The sequence below is a fragment of the Gossypium hirsutum genome, chromosome D09 (genome assembly GCF_007990345.1).
Source record: "Gossypium hirsutum isolate 1008001.06 chromosome D09, Gossypium_hirsutum_v2.1, whole genome shotgun sequence".
Classification (NCBI taxonomy): Eukaryota; Viridiplantae; Streptophyta; class Magnoliopsida; order Malvales; family Malvaceae; genus Gossypium; species Gossypium hirsutum.
In genome coordinates this window covers 40155617-40174088 of record NC_053445.1, presented here as the reverse complement: position 1 = coordinate 40174088, position 18472 = coordinate 40155617, and the positions used below count along the sequence as shown (strand labels likewise).

Below are 18472 nucleotides of genomic sequence, written 5' to 3'. Positions count from 1 at the left end.
AAATTTTGATTGAATGGAGTATATTGAGTTGATGGAAATTGAAGCATGGTTCGTATTTGTGATATGATTAATAAGGCATGTTTGAATTAATTGGTTATGTACTTTATATATATATATGAATTTGACATATATGAATGAGTGAATAATTGATGTTTGAATTTGATAACTATCATAAAGAAGTCATTATAATTTGGTGTATGACTTTTAATAAATGATCGTGAAAAACTATGTCTTGTTCGGTAATACTTTGTAACCCTAATCTGACGGCGGATACGGGTTTAAGGTGTTGCATTTGATTGGTATCAGAGCTACGATTTAGTCAGTTCTAGGACTAATGTAGCGCGCGTGAGTCTAGCTATACATGCCATATATATAAACTGCAATACTGTGATGATTCCTGATAATTAAAATGTGTTTTTGTATAGTAAATGGATCCCGATTGAGCTGTAACTAATGATGTGGAAAGTAATGCGCCCGCTCCCACTCAAGGAGCAGTGCCGGCTGATTCTAGGCCAATTATGAGTAGCCACGAGGGAGAGGCTAAACAAGCCTTCTTCCAGATGATGAAAGAATAGTTCACACAGTATATCCAAACAAATCCAGCTGCTCAACAACCTCCATCCCTGCCTAATTTTCCCCAAATACCTGTGATGCCTCAAGTTACTGATTTGATACGATTGAATAAGCCTCCGGTTGATAAAATCAGAAAATATGGGGCCGAGGAATTTAGAGCTACTGTCGACGATGATGCTGAAAGAGCTGGATTCTGACTTGATAATACTATCCGGGTGTTCGATGAATTATCTTGTACTCCTAATGAATGTATCAAATGTGTTGTATCTTTGTTAAGGGACACTGTATATCACTGGTGGAATACACTAGTATCAGTGGTTCTAAAATAACAGGTTGCCTGAGAGTTTTTTCAGATTAAATTCCAGAAGAAATATATCAGTCAGAGATTCATAGATAAAAAACGCAAAGAATTCCTCAAGTTAAAATAGGATCATATGACAGTGGCAGAATATGAGCGAGAATTTGTGAGACTCAGCATATATGCCCGGGAATGTGTTTCGACAGAAGCTATAATGTGTAAAAGATTTGAAGACCGTTTGAATGAAAACATTAAGCTGTTAGTCGAGATTCTGGAAATAAAAGAGTTTGTGGCACTCGTCGAGCTAGCATGTAAAGCTGAAGAACTTGGGAAAAAGAAAAGAAAAGCTGACTTTGAAGCTAGAGATTTACGAAAAAGATCATCGAGTAAGTCATTTCAGTCAGCATCAAAGAAGTTCCGAGATGATTTTAGCCGTCCAAAGGATACTGTAGGTTAATTTAGAAGAGACTGAGATAGACCACCTGTGAATTCGAAAGCTACTTCAATAGCTAGTGTTGGAAATGTCTGACCAAATCAACCTGAGTGCAAACATTACGGTAAAAGACATCCTGACAACTGTAGATTGAATAATCGGGCTTGTTTCAAATGTGGATCATTAGATCATTTTATCCATGAATGTCTTGAGTTGGCCGAGCAAGATACAGTGCAGAATACGAGTCCGAGTAACACTGCAGCTAGAGGTAGACCACCCAAAAACACGGGTATGTGAGTGGTAGCCAGATGGGAACTAAAGACACTACTGTTAGATCTGACGCCCGCGCACCTGCCAGAGCTTATGCTATTCACGATCGTGAAGAAGCTTCGTCTCCAGATGTTATTGCCGGTACTTTCACTCTCGATGATATTAGTGTTGTTGCATTGATTGATCCAGGGTCAACTCATTCTTATGTATGTGAGACTTTAGTATCCAGTAAGACTTTGCCTGTAGAGTCTGCTAAATTTATTAGTAGAGTATCGAACCCCTTAGGTAGGTGTGTTTTGGTTGATAAAGTATGTAAGAACTATCCGTTGATGATTCAAGATTTCTGTTTTCTGGCTGATCTGATGTTGTTGCCATTCGACGAATTCAATATAATTCTGGGTATAGATTGGTTAACACTGCAATGATGCTATTGTAAATTGTAAACAGAAGACGATTGATTTGAAATGTCAGAATAATGAGATTATCCAGATTGAATCAGATGATTTGAATGGTTTACCGGCAGTAATTTTTTCGATGTTAGCTAAAAAAATATGTGAGAAAGGGTTGTGAAGCTTACTTTGCCTATGTACTCGACTCTAAAGTGACTGAAACGAAGATTGAATCAGTACCAGTTGTGTGTGAATGCCTGAATGTGTTTCCTAAAGAGTTACCTAGTTTGCCACCGATCAGAGAAGTTGAATTTAGTATTGAGTTAGTGCTGGGAACAACTCCGATATCAATAGCTCCGTACAGAATGGCACCGGCTGAATTAAAAGAGTTGAAATCTTAGTTGCAAGAGTTGACTGATAGGGGATTTGCATAACTGAGTTTCTCTCCCTAGGATGCTTCGGTATTACTTGTGAAAAAGAAAGACGGAGCTATGAGAATGTGCATTGATTATAGACAGCTCAATAAAATGACCACCAAGAATAAATATCCTCTGCCTCGAATAGACGACTTGTTTGATCAGCTGAAAGGGGCTACAGTGTTTTCTAAGATAGATTTGAGATCGGGTTTTTATCAGCTGCGAGTTAAAGACTCTGATGTGCCGAAAACTGCTTTCCGAACGAGGTACGTGCATTATGAGTTTCTAGTTATGCCTTTTGGGATAACGAATGCACCTGTTGTTTTTATGGACCTAATGAATCGGATCTTCAAACCGTATTTGGATAGATTTGTTGTTGTGTTTATAGATGACATTTTGATATATTCTCGTGATGAATCTAAGCATGCTGAACATCCGAGATTAGTGCTACAGACTTTACGAGATAAACAACTATTTGCAAAGTTCAGTAAATGTGAGTTCTGGTTACGAGAAGTTGGTTTTCTGGGGCATATTGTGTCAGCATCGGGTATTCAAGTCAATTCGAGTAAGATTTCGGCAATATTGGATTGGAAGCCTCCGAAAAATGTATCCAAAGTTCGAAGCTTTCTGGGACTCGCCGGTTATTACAGATTATTCGTAAAAGGTTTTTCAATGATTGTAACTCCGTTGACAAGACTACTTCAGAAAAGTGTTAAGTTTGAGTGGTCGGACAAGTGCCAGAAAAGTTTTGATCAACTGAAAGCTCTATTGACTGAAGCTCCAGTATTAGTACAGCCAGAATCGGGTAAAGAATTCGTAATTTATAGTGATGCATCGTTGAATGGTTTGGGCTGTGTTTTGATGCAAGAAGGCAAAGTCATAGCTTATGCCTCGAGACAATTAAAATATCATGAAAAGAATTACCCGTCGCACGATTTGGAATTAGCAGCTATTGTGTTCGCGTTGAAGATTTGTCGCCATTATCTATTCGGTGAGAAATGTCATATCTATTCAGATCACAAGAGTTTGAAATATTTAATGACTCAGAAAGATTTGAATTTGCGACAGCGGAGATGGTTGGAATTGTTAAAAGATTACGAACTAGTGATTGACTACCATCCGGGAAAGGCCAATGTGGTTGTTGATGCTTTAAGTCGGAAATCTCTGTTTGCTTTACGTGCATTGAATACTCAGTTAACCTTATCTGATGACGGTCTGAAAACAATAAGAAAAAAGGGAAGATGATAACATTGTTCATCTTTTCTTTACTTAATTTTCTTTTTAATTACTAAATTACTATTTTACCCTTATCATTAATCAATAATTTCAAATAAACCTTATCCATGCACATCCATTATCTCATTAAATGGTATATTTACCATTCAAGTCCTTTAGTTTAAGATTTTATAGCCATTGGACCCCTTTAACTAATATAATTCAATTTTTACACCTTTTACGATTTAGTCCTTTTACCTAATTAACCATTTAAACGTCAAAATTTATTAACAAAATTTTAATACGACTTTAATATAATCCCGTAGACATTAAATAAATACTAAAATAATAATTCACTCGTCAAAATTGTGTACCGAAACCACTGTTTCCAACACCACTGAAAACAGGCTGTTACATTGCCTCCATCAGGGTTGGTTAAATTAAACACAGATGGGGCGAGATCCTCAAGTTTGGCATTTGCACCAACTGTTGTTATGGCGAGAGATGTTATGGGCAAATGGCTTGGAGGTGTAGGCAAAAATATTAAAAGATGTAGTGTCGAGCAAGCAGAACTTTGTACAATTTATAATGCCCTTGTGTTGGCTTGAGATGCTAAATGAGATAATATTATTGTTGAAATGAATTGTGCCTAAGCCATTGCAGCAATCTCAAGCAAATCTCGTGATAAATCGAACAAGGATTTAGTGATAAGAATAAAGGAACTTTGTGGCAGGAAGTGTTAGGTGATTTTACAGAAAATCCCAAGAGAAGCTAACGCTACAACTCACATATTGGTTAGTGCAATACAAAAGATCCCGTATGGTTCTATCAGGTTCAAGAAAATCCCAATATAAATCATTGAGCAAGTTCGGTTTGATGGGAACCCAATTTTTAGTACTACTTTATCTTTGTAATTGATTTATATTCTATTACCAAAAAAAAACATTTAACCATCTAATTAAAAAAGTAACATATAAAAAAACTCCGTTTGGTATAAATTATTTTTTAAAAAGTGTGTCCGTATTTTATTTTTTATTAATAAAAACAATTTATTTCTCTAAGTAATTTAAAAAAAGAAACCACATTTATCACTAAGAATATGAGACAAATTTATAACTTGATTTAGAAAAATTCCACTAACAATCTAGACTAAAAAAAAAAGTTCAAACCCACAAAATCCATGCGAAAGTGGAAGAAAAGCTCGAGTGCTGATCTTGACTGCCCAAAAGGCCGAAAGTAAAAGCCCAGTTTCTCAGCCAATTTTTTTGCATGTCTTCCTTCTTTCAAAGCTTTTCATATTTCCCACAACAAATCCAAATCAGAAACCGAAGTTTCCCCCACGAAATCTCTACTTCAATTCAATGGACTCACTCCAACCCACTTATAAACACGAATGCCACGACCAACCACCGCCTTCCACCATCGCCGCCGCACCACCTCCAAATGATACTCTGCTCCACGACGACGCCGTACCCATTAAGGACATCGAAACCCCAAACGGCATTAGCACTGGCAAACCCCAAACCACCCAGCTTCCCGCGGCTTCCTCGGATTCTCTCTCTGAAGAAGATCCCACGACCACCACCACGACGGCTTCCGATGACACCCAAAACCCACTTAAAGCTCCCCGAAACTACGACGAATTCGAGGAGGACGACGAAGAACCTCTACCCAAAAAGCAAAAACAGCTCTCCTCCTTAACTACTCCTCCCCAGTGCCCTAATTCAGTCTCCACAATCAACGATGATAACCCCTCCGCCGCTGCCGTCGAAAACAACAACAATAACGGCGATGTCCCATCAAATCCTTCCCCTGCAACCAAAGCGAAGACAACAAAGAAGTCTAAGAAGAAGAACAATAATGTTTGGGTGTCGAAAACGTCAAGGAAAGGGAAAAAGAAGAGCAAAGTGAATAATCAGAATGGTGGGAATGGGGAAGACACAGTTTTGATCACCCCTGTTCCGAGGTTCCCAGACAAAGGGGACGATACTCCTGATATGAAAATATGTCTTTCCAAAGTTTATAAAGCTGAAAAGGTGGAATTAACTGAGGATAGGATGAGTGCAGGGAGCACAAAGGGCTATAGAATGGTTAGAGCCACAAGAGGGGTGGTGGAGGGAGCTTGGTACTTTGAAATCAAGGTGGTGAAGTTGGGGGAGACGGGGCATACACGGCTCGGGTGGTCTACTGATAAAGGTGACTTGCAAGCGCCTGTAGGGTATGATGGTAATAGCTTTGGATATAGAGATATTGATGGGAGTAAGGTGCACAAAGCTTTGAGAGAGAAGTATGGGGAAGAAGGGTATAAAGAAGGAGATGTTATTGGGTTTTATATAAATTTACCAGAAGGTGGATCATATGCTCCCAAGCCTCCTCATCTTGTCTGGTATAAAGGCCAGAGATACGTGCGTGCCCCTGATGCAAAAGAGGAGCCACCTAAAGTGGTGCCTGGTAAGTTTCTACTGCAATTCTGACTAAAGCTTGTTCTTTGTGCATTGAACATGGATAGATTGGAATGGATTTTTATGCTGATTTTATGTGATTTCTTTACCATACCTTTTACTGTTGCCATGTAAGCTTTAGTTTGATAATGTCTTAGAAGAGAAAGCACCATTGTACTTGCAGAAAAGAAGTGGTGACTTGCATGTTTTGAATTTAGCGGTGGCCTTTAATAGAAATAAATCAAACTCACTACATCTTCTAAGACGGCACTTTCAATTTTTGGCGTTTTAAAGAATTCAGGAAAAAAATGCTTTCATGCGTCTGTTAATTATTGATTCTACCCCTTGTCCTTTTTGATTGATTGTGCTCATGGTTTTGAATTTGGTTTCTTTACAATTTGCTTTAATCGGCACTACTCTGGTTGCCTTAAAGTGGATAGTTTCTGTAACATTGATCTGATCAATGACATGTTGAGTATGTTAAAGACCCAAGATACATTTCTAATCAATTGTAGAAATTAGTGTAAGGACTGTCAATTGTTATTAGATGTTTGTGGCACAGGACTGTTATAAAAGTCCTTTTCTTATTCAAGGTTTTATTGGTAATGGTGATTAAATTGATGGTTTACTCTCCTGAGTTTCTTTTAGTCTACATGGCAGTTCTTGGTTATGGTTTCATTGATTTCTCAAAGGGTGCAAGGAGGAGATAATGATTAGATAATAAATCAGTTACTTTGAGTTGTTAAAATTTGGTTAAACCTTACACGTTATGTTCAAATTTGTCTAATTAAGCCACTCTTCCGTCATTTCCTGTGTTTCACTTGTTTTCTCCGTGATCTTTAATGTTTCAAAGTCGGCTGTTGACAACATGCTTTGATCCTGTTCTCATTAACCAATATTCATTAGTCATCCAGTGAACAAACTGTAGGCCTTTGCTTGGTATGAAAGATATAACAAGACATGAGTCCTTTGAGCTGTACCGTGAGAAGTGACATAGAAGCTTTGTACAATGCAATTTTAAGGCTTGTATTTAGATGATTGTGTTGGATTTTGCAGTATCCCACCATGAAATAAATCATGTGGAAAATTGAGCAAAATGTCTTTTAAGATCACAATGAACCCTGAGATTTGAACAAACTGTAAGTTAGGCCTTTGCTATATTGAAAAGATATAGCAAGATATGTCCTTTTAGCAGGTTTCTGAGTAGTGACGTATGGAAGCTTTGGGCAGCAATTTTCTGGCTTGTATTTATATGATTCAGTTGGACTTCTCAGTATCCCACCCTTCATAAATCATGTGGAAGATTTGAACAAGAAATTCTTCAGAATGCAATGAACTCTGTTGCATGATTTTGGTTAAAATATTTTGACTCTCTGTATGGTCATTGCATGGGGTGGTAGGTTTTCTCCTTTTGGCCCCTTTTCTACAGTAAGGTAGGCCATAATGGGTAAACTTGAAATATTAATTAGAAAGTCTAACCTGAAGCTACCTGAACCTGTCATAGTGGTTGTACTATTTTTTGCCTGTTAAACCTTGTCACTGTAATATTTAGAGCATTGTATAAAAAATTGGTTTTTTAAGTTCAAACTTGGGGTCTTAGTGGAAATCTGGCATGTTGTGACTATATTGTGCAGTTTTTAACTTACATAACCTGTTTAGGCAGGCCATTGGAAAGACTCTTTAAACTAGCAGTGAATCCTAACTTTTATGGTTGAAATGCAATTGAGGCATATAACTAGTTTGCTACTGAAACAACAATTAATTCTGTGTTTGATGTGGACTTGTTTAGATTATTTACAACTAGCAGGAAATGCTGCTTTTCATATGCTATGCTTGAATATTCATAATTTATGGTTGATAAATGTTGACTTCCTTGCAGGAAGTGAAATTTCATTTTTCAAAAATGGGGTATGCCAAGGAGTTGCTTTCAAGGATTTGTTTGGTGGTCGTTACTATCCTGCTGCTTCAATGTATACCCTTCCAAATCAACCAAACTGTGTCGTGAAGTTCAATTTCGGCCCTGACTTTGAATGCTTCCCGGAGGAATTAGGAGGACGTTCGCTTCCCAGGCCCATGGTTGAAGTTCCTTATCATGGGTTTGACAACCAAGTGGAAAATGGTGTAGCCAGTGAGAAGAAACAATAGCGAGCTTGAAGCAGAGACTAACATCATTATAAAACCCCTGCTAATTTGAGGGACTGTTTTATATTGTAATTTTAATTATTTACTCTTGAAAATTAGGTCTGCTAAGTTGATTGACTACTTCTGTAAACTTTGACATTTCTTTAAAGATGAGAGAAAGATTGATTTCCTGCTAAGCTGATCCATGTCTTACAGTCTTAGTTGTCATTTTATTTTACTTTTGTCTCGCTCGCATATCTTGATATGATTCTTGAATAAAGTTCTTGTCTGCTATGCTTATGACCTTTTTGCTATTTTGAATGCTTATTTATTTATTTATTTAGTTCGTTATGCTAATTTGAGGGACTGTTTTATATTGTAATTTTAATTATTTACTCTTGAAAATTAGGGACTGCTAAGTTGATTGACTATTTCTGTAGACTTTGACATTTCTTTAAAGATGAGAGAAAGATTGATTTCCTGCTAAGCTGATCCATGTCTTACAGTCTTAGTTGTCATTTTATTTTACTTTTGTCTCGCTCGTATATCTTGATATGATTCTTGAATAAAGTTCTTGTTTGCTACGCTTATGGCCTTTTTGTTATTCTGAATACTTTTTTTTTTTAATTTTTAAAAATTATTTTATTTAGTTCCTTATGCTAATTGCATGGATGTACTGTGGTATTCTTAATTTTGCAATTTGTACTTTTTTCAGACAGGACCCAGCAAATCAGAGATTATGACTTGTATCTGCCACTGAAAATTTTCTTTTGGCTTGCAGTCTTTTAATTTAGAGTTTCTAAATTGGACCTGATTTTATCATTTTGACCCTTTTCTATTAGTAGAATGGAAGTTCTGTGTTTTTCTTCTGTAAACTGAGAGTAAAGCAGATTTTTTGCAGCAGGAGGGAATTATACAAATCTTAACAAAATGAAATGGTAGCAACTATGTAGCTTGTGAGGCGGACTGTTCATCCTTCTAAGACATTGAAATCTAATCTGTGGCTTTTGCTTGCAAACCTTTTGCAGTTCCTAGGAGGATGGAAGGAATTCCTGGTGACTGCAATTATTGGAACAGTCACCTGACAGGTAAATTCTGATTTCAAATTAAATAGTAAAATGATATAAATTCCACTGGCATTAAAAAAATTGATGAGGTTGGCCACATTGCCTTTAGTGAAATTCTATAATAAGCTGCTTGCTCTTGTTTTCTGAATTCCAAATCTATTGGTAATAGGAAGTGGTTTGATGGTTTAACTACTCTTGAAATGATGAGTTTAGCCATATTACTTTTGGTGAAATTCTATAATAAGTTGCTTGCTTTTTTTGTTTTGTTTCCAAATATAGAGGAAGCAGTTTTGGCTGCGAAGCTATTTGCTTATTTTTAAAAATGTGGAAGTGGGATGAATTGAGAAGGGTGGAATTAAGAAATTCAAGGACTTTCTGTTTGAATCAGCCAAATGATCTTCCATCTGAGTGACTATTTGTTTCTAATTCTGCCTTTCATTTTGATGCTAGTCATTAAATATAACTGGTAAAGTAAGAGATCAAATGCTATCATGCTGTGTACCCAATTCACATGTATTCTGATTTGTTGAATATATTCAACTTGAAGTTACATATCTAGTTTCTTTGTTGTCTTCTCTTGTTTTCTGCTTTGTGTTATATATACACATATATACTCGAACAGATTCAATTTAATATTTTTCCCATTAAAAGAGCTGAGAATCTGCTTCCTCAATTTTCAAAAGCTCCTTCCCAGAACTCAAACTTGAGACCTTGAAGCTGAAAGTTTCAAGTTCTAACCTTTCGAGGATTTTGGATTTCAGAACAGGAGGATATAGAAGTACTGCCTCCTTTGAAATTTTGGGGAATGTTTGGGCATCCATGCATGATAGTGGTATAGGATAGTCTCCAAGTTAAAAAATTATTGCACAAAATAGATGACTCCAATATTATATATAACCTCAATGCTTGTGATGTAAAATATCATCTTTTATTATTTTTTTTCCTATGTTACCATATGATTTTAATCATTATTTCTTGAAAAAGGCTTCATGATGATTTTTGTTTTAAATCTTGTTTCACTTAGTGAAATAGTCGAGATATATGCTTAATTCCATCTTGTCAGTCTTGGATGATTCTTTTATTGTCGTAAGGCTTGTGCACTATTTCCTTTTTCTCTCTATGGGAGTGGTATTGAAAATTTGAACAGTATAGATGTCTGTATTTTAAATTGGGTAAAGGAACAGGGCATGTTGAGCTGGAGTGATGTTAATGACTACACATTTATGAAATTTCGACGGTTATAGAAAAGCATTCACTGCATTCAAAGGACCTTAACCATCGTTGTTTTTGAGGATTCTAGGCAGGAAATGGTGTTCTGAGGGGCTGGTTGACTTGTTGGAACAAATATAGACGTGATAATGTAGAAAATAACAAAGCAATTCCTCAATTACTGCGTTATTGAAGGTACTCAAATCCCTGCACTCAATCTTGCAATGTTTGAGGGTGGTGTTTCTTTTTAATGCTTTTCTAATTGTTTGAGAAATCATTATACTAAACACGTAGAGTGTTTGATATTTTGGATAAACATATTATCTCTCTTGATTTATGTCTTCTGGTTTTTCGCCTATTAATCAAAGTGAAGAAAATTGGTTGAAATTGAGGAAGCTCTCTAGCATCAAAAACTGACGAGGTGAGTTTGCCAAAATGCTGCAAGTTGAGCTTAGGATCCAGATACCATGCTCAAGTGTAATCTATGTAATCCAAGTAATTGCTCGTCTTAACTTCAGGTTTTGTGGCACTTAGTGCATTACTTGAAGAATTTTTTATAATTGTCAAATGTGGTGCAGAAGAAGGATCATGGATGTTGCCTGTAAGATATTCTATCACCTGTAAAATACTTATATGAATTCTGAGATGTATAACTGTAACAGAATCTGATTTAATCCATCTCGGGGATTTCAAACCTACATTTTTTTAGCGCTGGAAAAGAAGAAAGAACTACAATATAATATTACGTACAAATATAATGGTATCATTAGATGTTATGACATTGTATAATGTAGGAGGCATCAGCTACAAACATTTGGCAGATGAAATTATCTACGAAGAACAATGGGATATTTTCTGTACCTGTTTATCATATCTGGTTACTTCAAAGCACTGGTTGCAACAACAGAAATCAGGTTTCTGCTCTTCATCGCCATTGCTAGGGAGGACCATAAACAAACCATTCTTGGGTGATGGGAAACTCTCTTGCCATTAATGCCAGAACAGTCCGCAGATATTAGAAGCACTTGAAAAATAAAGCTGATACAGGTAATTCCATATGTAATTCTACTATAATCTCTTTCCCTTTGTTTCTGTAATCAAATTCCAGTAAGAGCATTACTATAGTACTCATGATTTGTTGCTTCTAGTGAATTGGAGAGTTTAGACCCTCTTGAGAAGACAGTGAATGTAGAACTTGGTGCCTCTTGGATGGGAAGGCTGATGTTTTCCTAAAAGAAGGTCGTTTTTTCATGTGCTGCAATGTTCGCCATGTATAAAGAGTTCGAAACAATGGTGACACTCTCTCCTTGAACTTGAGAATGATGAAGAAAAGTAATCTATAAGCTATCAAAATCATTATAACAGCTGCTAAGTCCCACCACTTTGAATGATCCAGATGGATGCCTAGCATGGATGTGAGGACGACATCACCTTTCAGTTTTGGACCACCAGGTATGAAGCCATCAAACTCAAGCCCAACCATATCATTCTTGTATGCTCCCTGCATTCTCCATTTAACAGAGTCAATTCAAAATTGTTTTGTTGGGACATTGTTGCATTCGATCTCTAAGTGTTATGCTGTATTTCCTATGCATAATTTTAACTCTTGTACACTGTTAGATTGGCTTACAAAGGTAAGCTTTTTTTTTTAACATAGAAGACTTCAATTTGAGATTCAAGAGGAAAATTACTTGCAACATCCAACTACTTTTCTAGAAAGTTTTCTCCTTTGAAGTAGTGAAAATAAGCTCCAAGAAAAAAAAGTTATGTATTTTAACAGGATTTGAGGTATTGAATCAGCAGCTAATCCAGTTAGGTTCCCTTTTGAGTCAACAAAAAGTATCAAATTACCACTTGTTTCATGCCCTAGACATCAAAAGAAACATCGAATAGCATAAATTTTCTTTTGAAGATTAATAGTAGAATAGTCTTGACTTGTGCTATTATTGAGCAGGCTTTTTCTCATGTTTTCATGTCGTCAGTTAATCTTTGCTCAGTGAAATTCATTTATTGGTCTAAAAGTTAATAATGTTCATTGTCCATGTGGGAATCTGTTTTGTCCTTAGTCTTGTTTTCTTGTTTGAAACTAAATTAAATACGTATTGAGGTTTTCGTAGATCTAGTCTTTTAGACATTCAAAGCAAGGGACACCAATAGTAATTACCTGCAATGCCCATGCACCATAGTTGATATATGAAACAGGGTAACGCCAGAATATCTTAGGGAGATCTGGCAGCAATCTGAAATACCCAGCTGTCATCATTAGCAAACCCTGTGTACAAAAAGAAAAAACTTTACTGAGAAGTGAAAACAATATGAAATACTTTTTAAGACATTAACGAAGGAGCACTAAAAATTTCTCAAAGTAACAGTTCTTACTATATAACCAGCTCCAATTATGACTCCCATCATGAAGTTGGGAACTAGTGATGCTATCATCATCATGCAGCTCTCTACAGTTGCAATGGAGCTAATAAGATCTAGTGAGACATACATGAAATGTGAAATTCCAGGATGAAATTTCACCATGTAATAGGTAATTGCTGCTGTAGAAAGGGACATCACAGTCAAGAATGGAAATGAAGAGAGGAAATTTGATAGTATATAAACAGCAACCCCATAATGTCCATTGCGCCTTTCCCGATAAAAAACCTATGTTATAGCACCAAGCAGAGACAAAAATAGTTATTGAAAGCCTAGCATCATTAGTTTCAGTTTGCCTAGAAAATATTTGGTTAAGTTCATCATCCCTTAACCAGAGATGAGATTACTTACCTTGAGTTCTTCAATGAAGGATGGGAAGCCTCCTATGGACATGAATGTCATGAAACCTGATATGAAACCGCCACAGGCCCCACGAGCTAAGATTGAATTGTAGTTTGTTCCAACATCGAAGAAAATAGAGCCAACACAAATAGATAAAGCCACGTAGATTGCTATCCTTAACCAGTAATACCCCAAATCTCTTGACATGTTTACAAAGGACCTATTCGTCAAAGTTGATAGTTGAGTCAACCATTTTGCTTCACCACTGTGTTTTTTCTCAATAACGAGTCCCTCCTGAAATGCAAATAAGTAAAAGATAAGGAAATGTTTGGTGTATGAGCTACTTGACATATTTAAGCCCTATGTTACTCAGATGAGGGTGTCGGATTTAGTTATGTATTAGACATGGGTATGTTCAAAATTTTCTGTGTTTTTCAAAATATCTGAAGGATTGTACTCTCAAACCCATGTCCAAATGCATGTTGGATACAAGTGTTAGGCACGGATATTTCAAGAAAAATGAAGAGTTGTAAACCATAGGCTTTCTGAGGAAGGAAACTCATGTTCATCTGTTTGTTTAACTGAGGCTGTCAGATCTTGTATAACAGTGCCTTCCAATATAATATCTAATAATAATTCACTAAAATCAGTGGCATAGGTAAATCAATTAAAAAAAGTGAGATAAATTGACTTGCATTTTAATTAAACTAAATGTTAGAACTCGTGCTGGCTAACAAATCCGAAGGATGTAGGTAGATGGGCAGATGGGAAAAACTTGTACATGTTAGATGATGTTTCATGACTAAGTTTGAAATGCTTACAATGCCTGAAATTTCTCGAATTCTTGCTCTTGCCTTTGCCGCATAATCTGAGCTTCTGTATTTCTTAACGAGCAATGTTTTTATCTGTGCTGTTGGTAGGTGTGCCAAAGGATCTAATGTATTTTTAAGTTCCTGCAGTTCATAAATGGAAAACTTATAAAACTAATTTAAGTTTGCTGCATAATCAGTTTTAAATGATTAGATTTAGAACCATGTTTTATATTGAAAATCTATTTGGCTTATAATGAAAACATTGATTGGAATAAAAAAATCAAGTTTCTAAGATAATAACAGTTAATTATGATACAGGGTTTTTGTATGGACTCGGACAGTTATTTATAACATCACTGTTCCTTGTTTAGAATATGAAATTATTTCAGAAAACCGTGATACCCTGCTTCAGATTTTATTTTTTGCATGTAAAATCCAGGGAAAATCATAAAAATGCAAGGAAACTAAGTGACTGCTACATGGGAAAATTACTATGTTGTTATTCCTTTGGAATGTGAAAATTGAAATGCATACAGTTATTCTGTTAGATCCCTTCAGAGCCTCTGCAACAATGTCAAAATCTGAATTTATGCAACGAAGGAAGTGGTCTGATGGATTTCTTCGACTTGGACATGGAAATCCTACTTCAGCAAAGAACTGCAAAAATCAAATTTTGTAAGTAGAAATGAACAAATTTATTTTCAAATTTATATGCTTAATGTGATGAAACACTATTATCTATGAACAAGTTTGATGAGATTGTCAAGATAAACCTTTGCAGCCATTTTTGCCTCCCCAAAATAAACCTGTTCTCCACCGGATAGTAAAAACAGGTCATCAAAAAGTGAGAAAACTTCACTACTTGGCTGATGGATTGCAGAGATGATAGTTCTGCCATCACGGCCGACATTCCTAAGAGTTTGTATCACAAAAAATGCTGAGGCGCTGTCTAGGCCACTCGTAGGTTCATCAAGGAACAAGAGATGGGGCCTTGTGAGGATTTCAAGTGCAATGCTTAGCCGTTTCTTCTCCCCACCACTTATACCCCGTAGGTGCCAGTTTCCAATAAGCCGGTCAGCACACTCCTGGAGACCCATTTCTGTGATTGTTCCCTCCACGATGCCGTCAATATCTTGTCTGGTCAGTGATGATGGGAGCCTCAATTGAGCTGAGTAAGTTATGGTTTCTCTTACAGTTAGAGTTCCCAAAAGTATGTCCTCTTGAGTTACATAAGCCTGAAATTTCAAAATAGATAAGTCTTTATTGAAGAGCCACGCCATATGCATAATTGGAATCCCAAATTTTCTGGGGCCAATTCAATTTCTTAGTCACATATAAAGTTGCTATTAGGATTTTAATGTTGAGTTAAAAGTAATATGTTGATGGTACTTACGAAACTACCGTAGTCTAGCCTCTTCTTCTTCCCATTAAGAAGAACATTTCCAGTCATGACAACGTTTCCAGATAGTCTACCTGCATAAATTTCAAAGATTTTTGTTGGTGTTCAACATTAGCTTGCAAATGCCTGGGAACTCATAGAATGCATGCAAATGTAGGTTAATAATAGTTATGCTTCAATTGTGTTGTCATCGTTCTTCTTTTATGTTAACTCGGACATTTCATTTTTCTTCAACACCCATGTCTGGTACATCGGTGTCCGGAGACCTGGATTATATATGCTCAGTCTTTCAGCTTATTCAATCCTACTGCACTACTGAACCAATTGTTTGTTACAGGTGAATGATTTAGCATGCTAATTAAGAAGTTGAACTTTGATTAGATAATAATGATGTAAGAATGGGAGATTATTATCAAACAAATAAACAAAATTGGAGGAAGTAACAGGGCATGATGATTAGTTGGAGATGAGACGGAGAACATGAATGCACCGCACGCATGCATGGTCATGGGATGATACAATTTTTACTATTACATGATATAACATACTTTAATATATATTATCTTTAGATATATTTATAATAAGTATATACAATAAATAAAATTTAAATTAAAAAAATAAAGTTAAACCAATTAAATTGAGTGGGGCTAAGTTGGTTGAATTAATTGATTAGTCAAGTTTTAAATCATGAAAATCAATTATTCTCCCCAAGGCACGACATATACCAGCAGAGTAAATTGATGTGGTGGTGTATTGTTACTGACATTTAGACTTAAAGATTGTAGCCTGCCCTGCAGCAAGCAACCACTTTTTTTTTTTTGGGTTGAGTAAACTAAGGCATCATTGAATGATGCAGATAAAAGCAGGAATTAAAGGGGTATAGCAGTATTGACCGTATTCTACCATTGGGTAGATTGGACAGCCCATTTATGACCCTTTCCACAATTTAATTCCATCTTCTAACTTACACTTCCACCCATTTAATTCTCTCAAAATCAAAATAGTTGGTCAAATATCACCCCAGCTATTTAGGTTATGTCGGATTTTATTATATTCATTTTAATTGTAATCTGATCATTATAGTTGTATCAATCAAATTAAAATGAAAAATAAAGAAGTTTTGATAATAGTAATTAAAATATCAAAACAAAAATCTTCACCATATAAGATTTTGACTTACTTAAATTAATGATTTTAGTAATAAAAAAAATTAATTTCGATAGACGTCTGACAATATAATGAAAACATAATTTAAAGATTCATCCTAATCTCTTCTAAAAGTGGAAAGATATAAATGGTAAAACAGTAGTGTAAGAGTGGGTCTCATTAACATGAATATCTAATCTGTTATGGTATGGATGGTTGTGCTAATTATACTCCTATATTAATACGGTATCGACACCTAACATACCTCATGTCTTCCCACGTATATGGGACAACATCTACGTACATCGGTAACGACATAAATATCAGAATACTATAATATTTCAATTTGGTCAAGACACGGCTAACATGTGAGGCGGAAGACGGCAACCGCCGCCAATTATGGCGGTTTAACTTTTCAAGCACAAAAAGATTAAATACGCTGTTTAACTTTCTAAGAAGGATTCTTCGGCATAAAGAACTCTCTTTTTTAACCTTCCTATCATTTTTTGACTCCCATTGTATCTAGAGTTGAATCTTTAAATAACATCTAAATCTTACTGGATAAAATCATCAACTCTGAAAAGAGATGTAAGCCTCTTTTTAGACTAAATTGTATAAACAGAAGATATGAAATAAATATTTTATGAAAGCACCAAATGCTGCTTATAAATCTGGAAGAAGAAGAAAGGCTTAAGATCTGTAAGCCCGTACTTTTTCTTTTCTTTTCCTTTTAAGAGTTTTTATACAATATATAGTATAATCCAACAGAAAATATCATGTATTTGAGATTCTCTTCTTTATCTATATTCATATGATATTATCATGTTTACCACTCAAAATGGATTTATCAAGACATAAAAAGGATGATTGTTGGTTTAATTAGTTGCTTGCAAAAGGTTGAATGGAGTTGGGTTACATGCATGCGATGAAACCAAAAGATCAAAAACAATATACAGATGTGCAAAAGTTACCATAAATGCAGCCATAATATTGAGGATTGTGGTGGTTAAGTTGGGGGATGGATAGAGGGGCAAACCTGCTAAGGCATCGAGTAAAGTGGATTTGCCAGAGCCAGAAGGACCCATGATGGCCATGATTCTACCAGGTTGAGCGCACCCTGTTACTCCATCCAGCAATCTCCTGGTCGGTCCATTCCCAAAGTTGGGCAGCGCCACCGTCAGTTCTTCCCACACCAAGTACATCCTATTTCCTTCCCCTCTCCCTCTCCCCAACCCTTCCTCACCCTGCTGCACTTCTGCACCTCCATTAACACCGCCGTTCACCTCCTCTATCTCCACGTCACCCATCAAATCAAACAGAAACAAAAAATAAGATGAAAGCAAAGCAATGCAAACAAAGCAAATAATAAGTGTTGCTTTTGTGTAGACAGTATGCTTAGTTATATATAGTGAAAGAAAGTGTCAGAAAGGAACAGCTACATGGCACTTGCGACTGTGAGGAAGTTAGTTCGGAAAAGTAGGTTTGTCACCAAACCTCTTAGGGTTGCGGAGAATAACTGGTTACTCACTACTTGGCTCTTCATACACATGCTCATCGCTTTGCCTGCTAAATACTCATTACAACATCAATGTATGTCTTGGTGAATTGAATAGTAAGAAGTTAAATATCACTTTTTATGTTAGATATTTACTTTTTTAATAAAAAAATGAGAAATAAAATAAAAAAATAGGTAAACTACACTGCTATTTATTCAACTTTAAATTCTTTTTATTTAATTTGATTTTCTTTTTCTTTTTCTTTTTTAATTACTTATTGTTAAATGATTAACACAAAAATGAGGCGAATTTTTAAAATTGATATAACAATAAATTTAGCTTTTAATATTTATGCATTATGTTAATTTGGTCTTAATTTTTAAAAATTTAGCCTTTAATATTTACACATTACTTAATTTTA

General features: G+C 35.7%; 2 protein-coding genes across 4 annotated transcripts; one reads left to right on the top strand and one right to left on the bottom strand.

Moving 5' to 3' along the window:
• Nucleotides 1-4812: 4812 nt before the first annotated feature.
• LOC107891419 (protein TRAUCO) lies at nt 4813-8353 on the top strand. Its single transcript, XM_016816225.2, has 2 exons — nt 4813-6045; nt 7915-8353. The coding sequence occupies exons 1-2, from the start codon at nt 4956-4958 to the stop codon at nt 8178-8180; spliced, it is 1356 nt and encodes a 451-aa protein (XP_016671714.1). The 5' UTR covers nt 4813-4955; the 3' UTR covers nt 8181-8353.
• A 2745-nt stretch (nt 8354-11098) lies between these two features.
• LOC107891418 (ABC transporter G family member 13) lies at nt 11099-18144 on the bottom strand. 3 transcript variants are annotated; one of them, XM_016816224.2, is made up of 10 exons: nt 17995-18144; nt 17592-17847; nt 15404-15483; nt 14784-15245; nt 14545-14667; nt 14020-14151; nt 13208-13492; nt 12812-13084; nt 12597-12704; nt 11099-11933 (listed from the first exon to the last, which is right to left on the bottom strand). In XM_016816224.2, exons 2-10 carry the CDS (start codon nt 17755-17757, stop codon nt 11577-11579), a joined length of 1986 nt encoding a protein of 661 aa, XP_016671713.2. In that variant the 5' UTR covers nt 17758-17847; nt 17995-18144; the 3' UTR covers nt 11099-11576. The 3 variants fall into 3 exon arrangements, with proteins under 3 accessions (XP_016671713.2, XP_040956573.1, XP_016671711.1); XM_041100639.1 differs by having other exon boundaries at nt 17592-17843; XM_016816222.2 differs by having other exon boundaries at nt 17592-17843; nt 18050-18138.
• Between the last annotated feature and the right edge of the window lie 328 nt (nt 18145-18472).

Bases quoted from the DNA above. Each gene is read 5' to 3' on its own strand.
- LOC107891418 (XM_016816222.2), bottom strand. From the start codon at position 18,110: ATGAGCATGTGTATGAAGAGCCAAGTAGTGAGTAACCAGTTATTCTCC. The intron at 13,493-14,019 runs GTAAGCATTTCA...TTTGCATTTCAG, and splicing joins TTCGAGAAATTTCAGGCATT to GAGGGACTCGTTATTGAGAA. The intron at 13,085-13,207 runs GTAAGTAATCTC...GCTATAACATAG, and splicing joins CCTTCATTGAAGAACTCAAG to GTTTTTTATCGGGAAAGGCG.
- LOC107891419 (XM_016816225.2), top strand. From the start codon at position 4,956: ATGGACTCACTCCAACCCACTTATAAACACGAATGCCACGACCAACCA. The intron at 6,046-7,914 runs GTAAGTTTCTAC...ACTTCCTTGCAG, and splicing joins GCCACCTAAAGTGGTGCCTG to GAAGTGAAATTTCATTTTTC.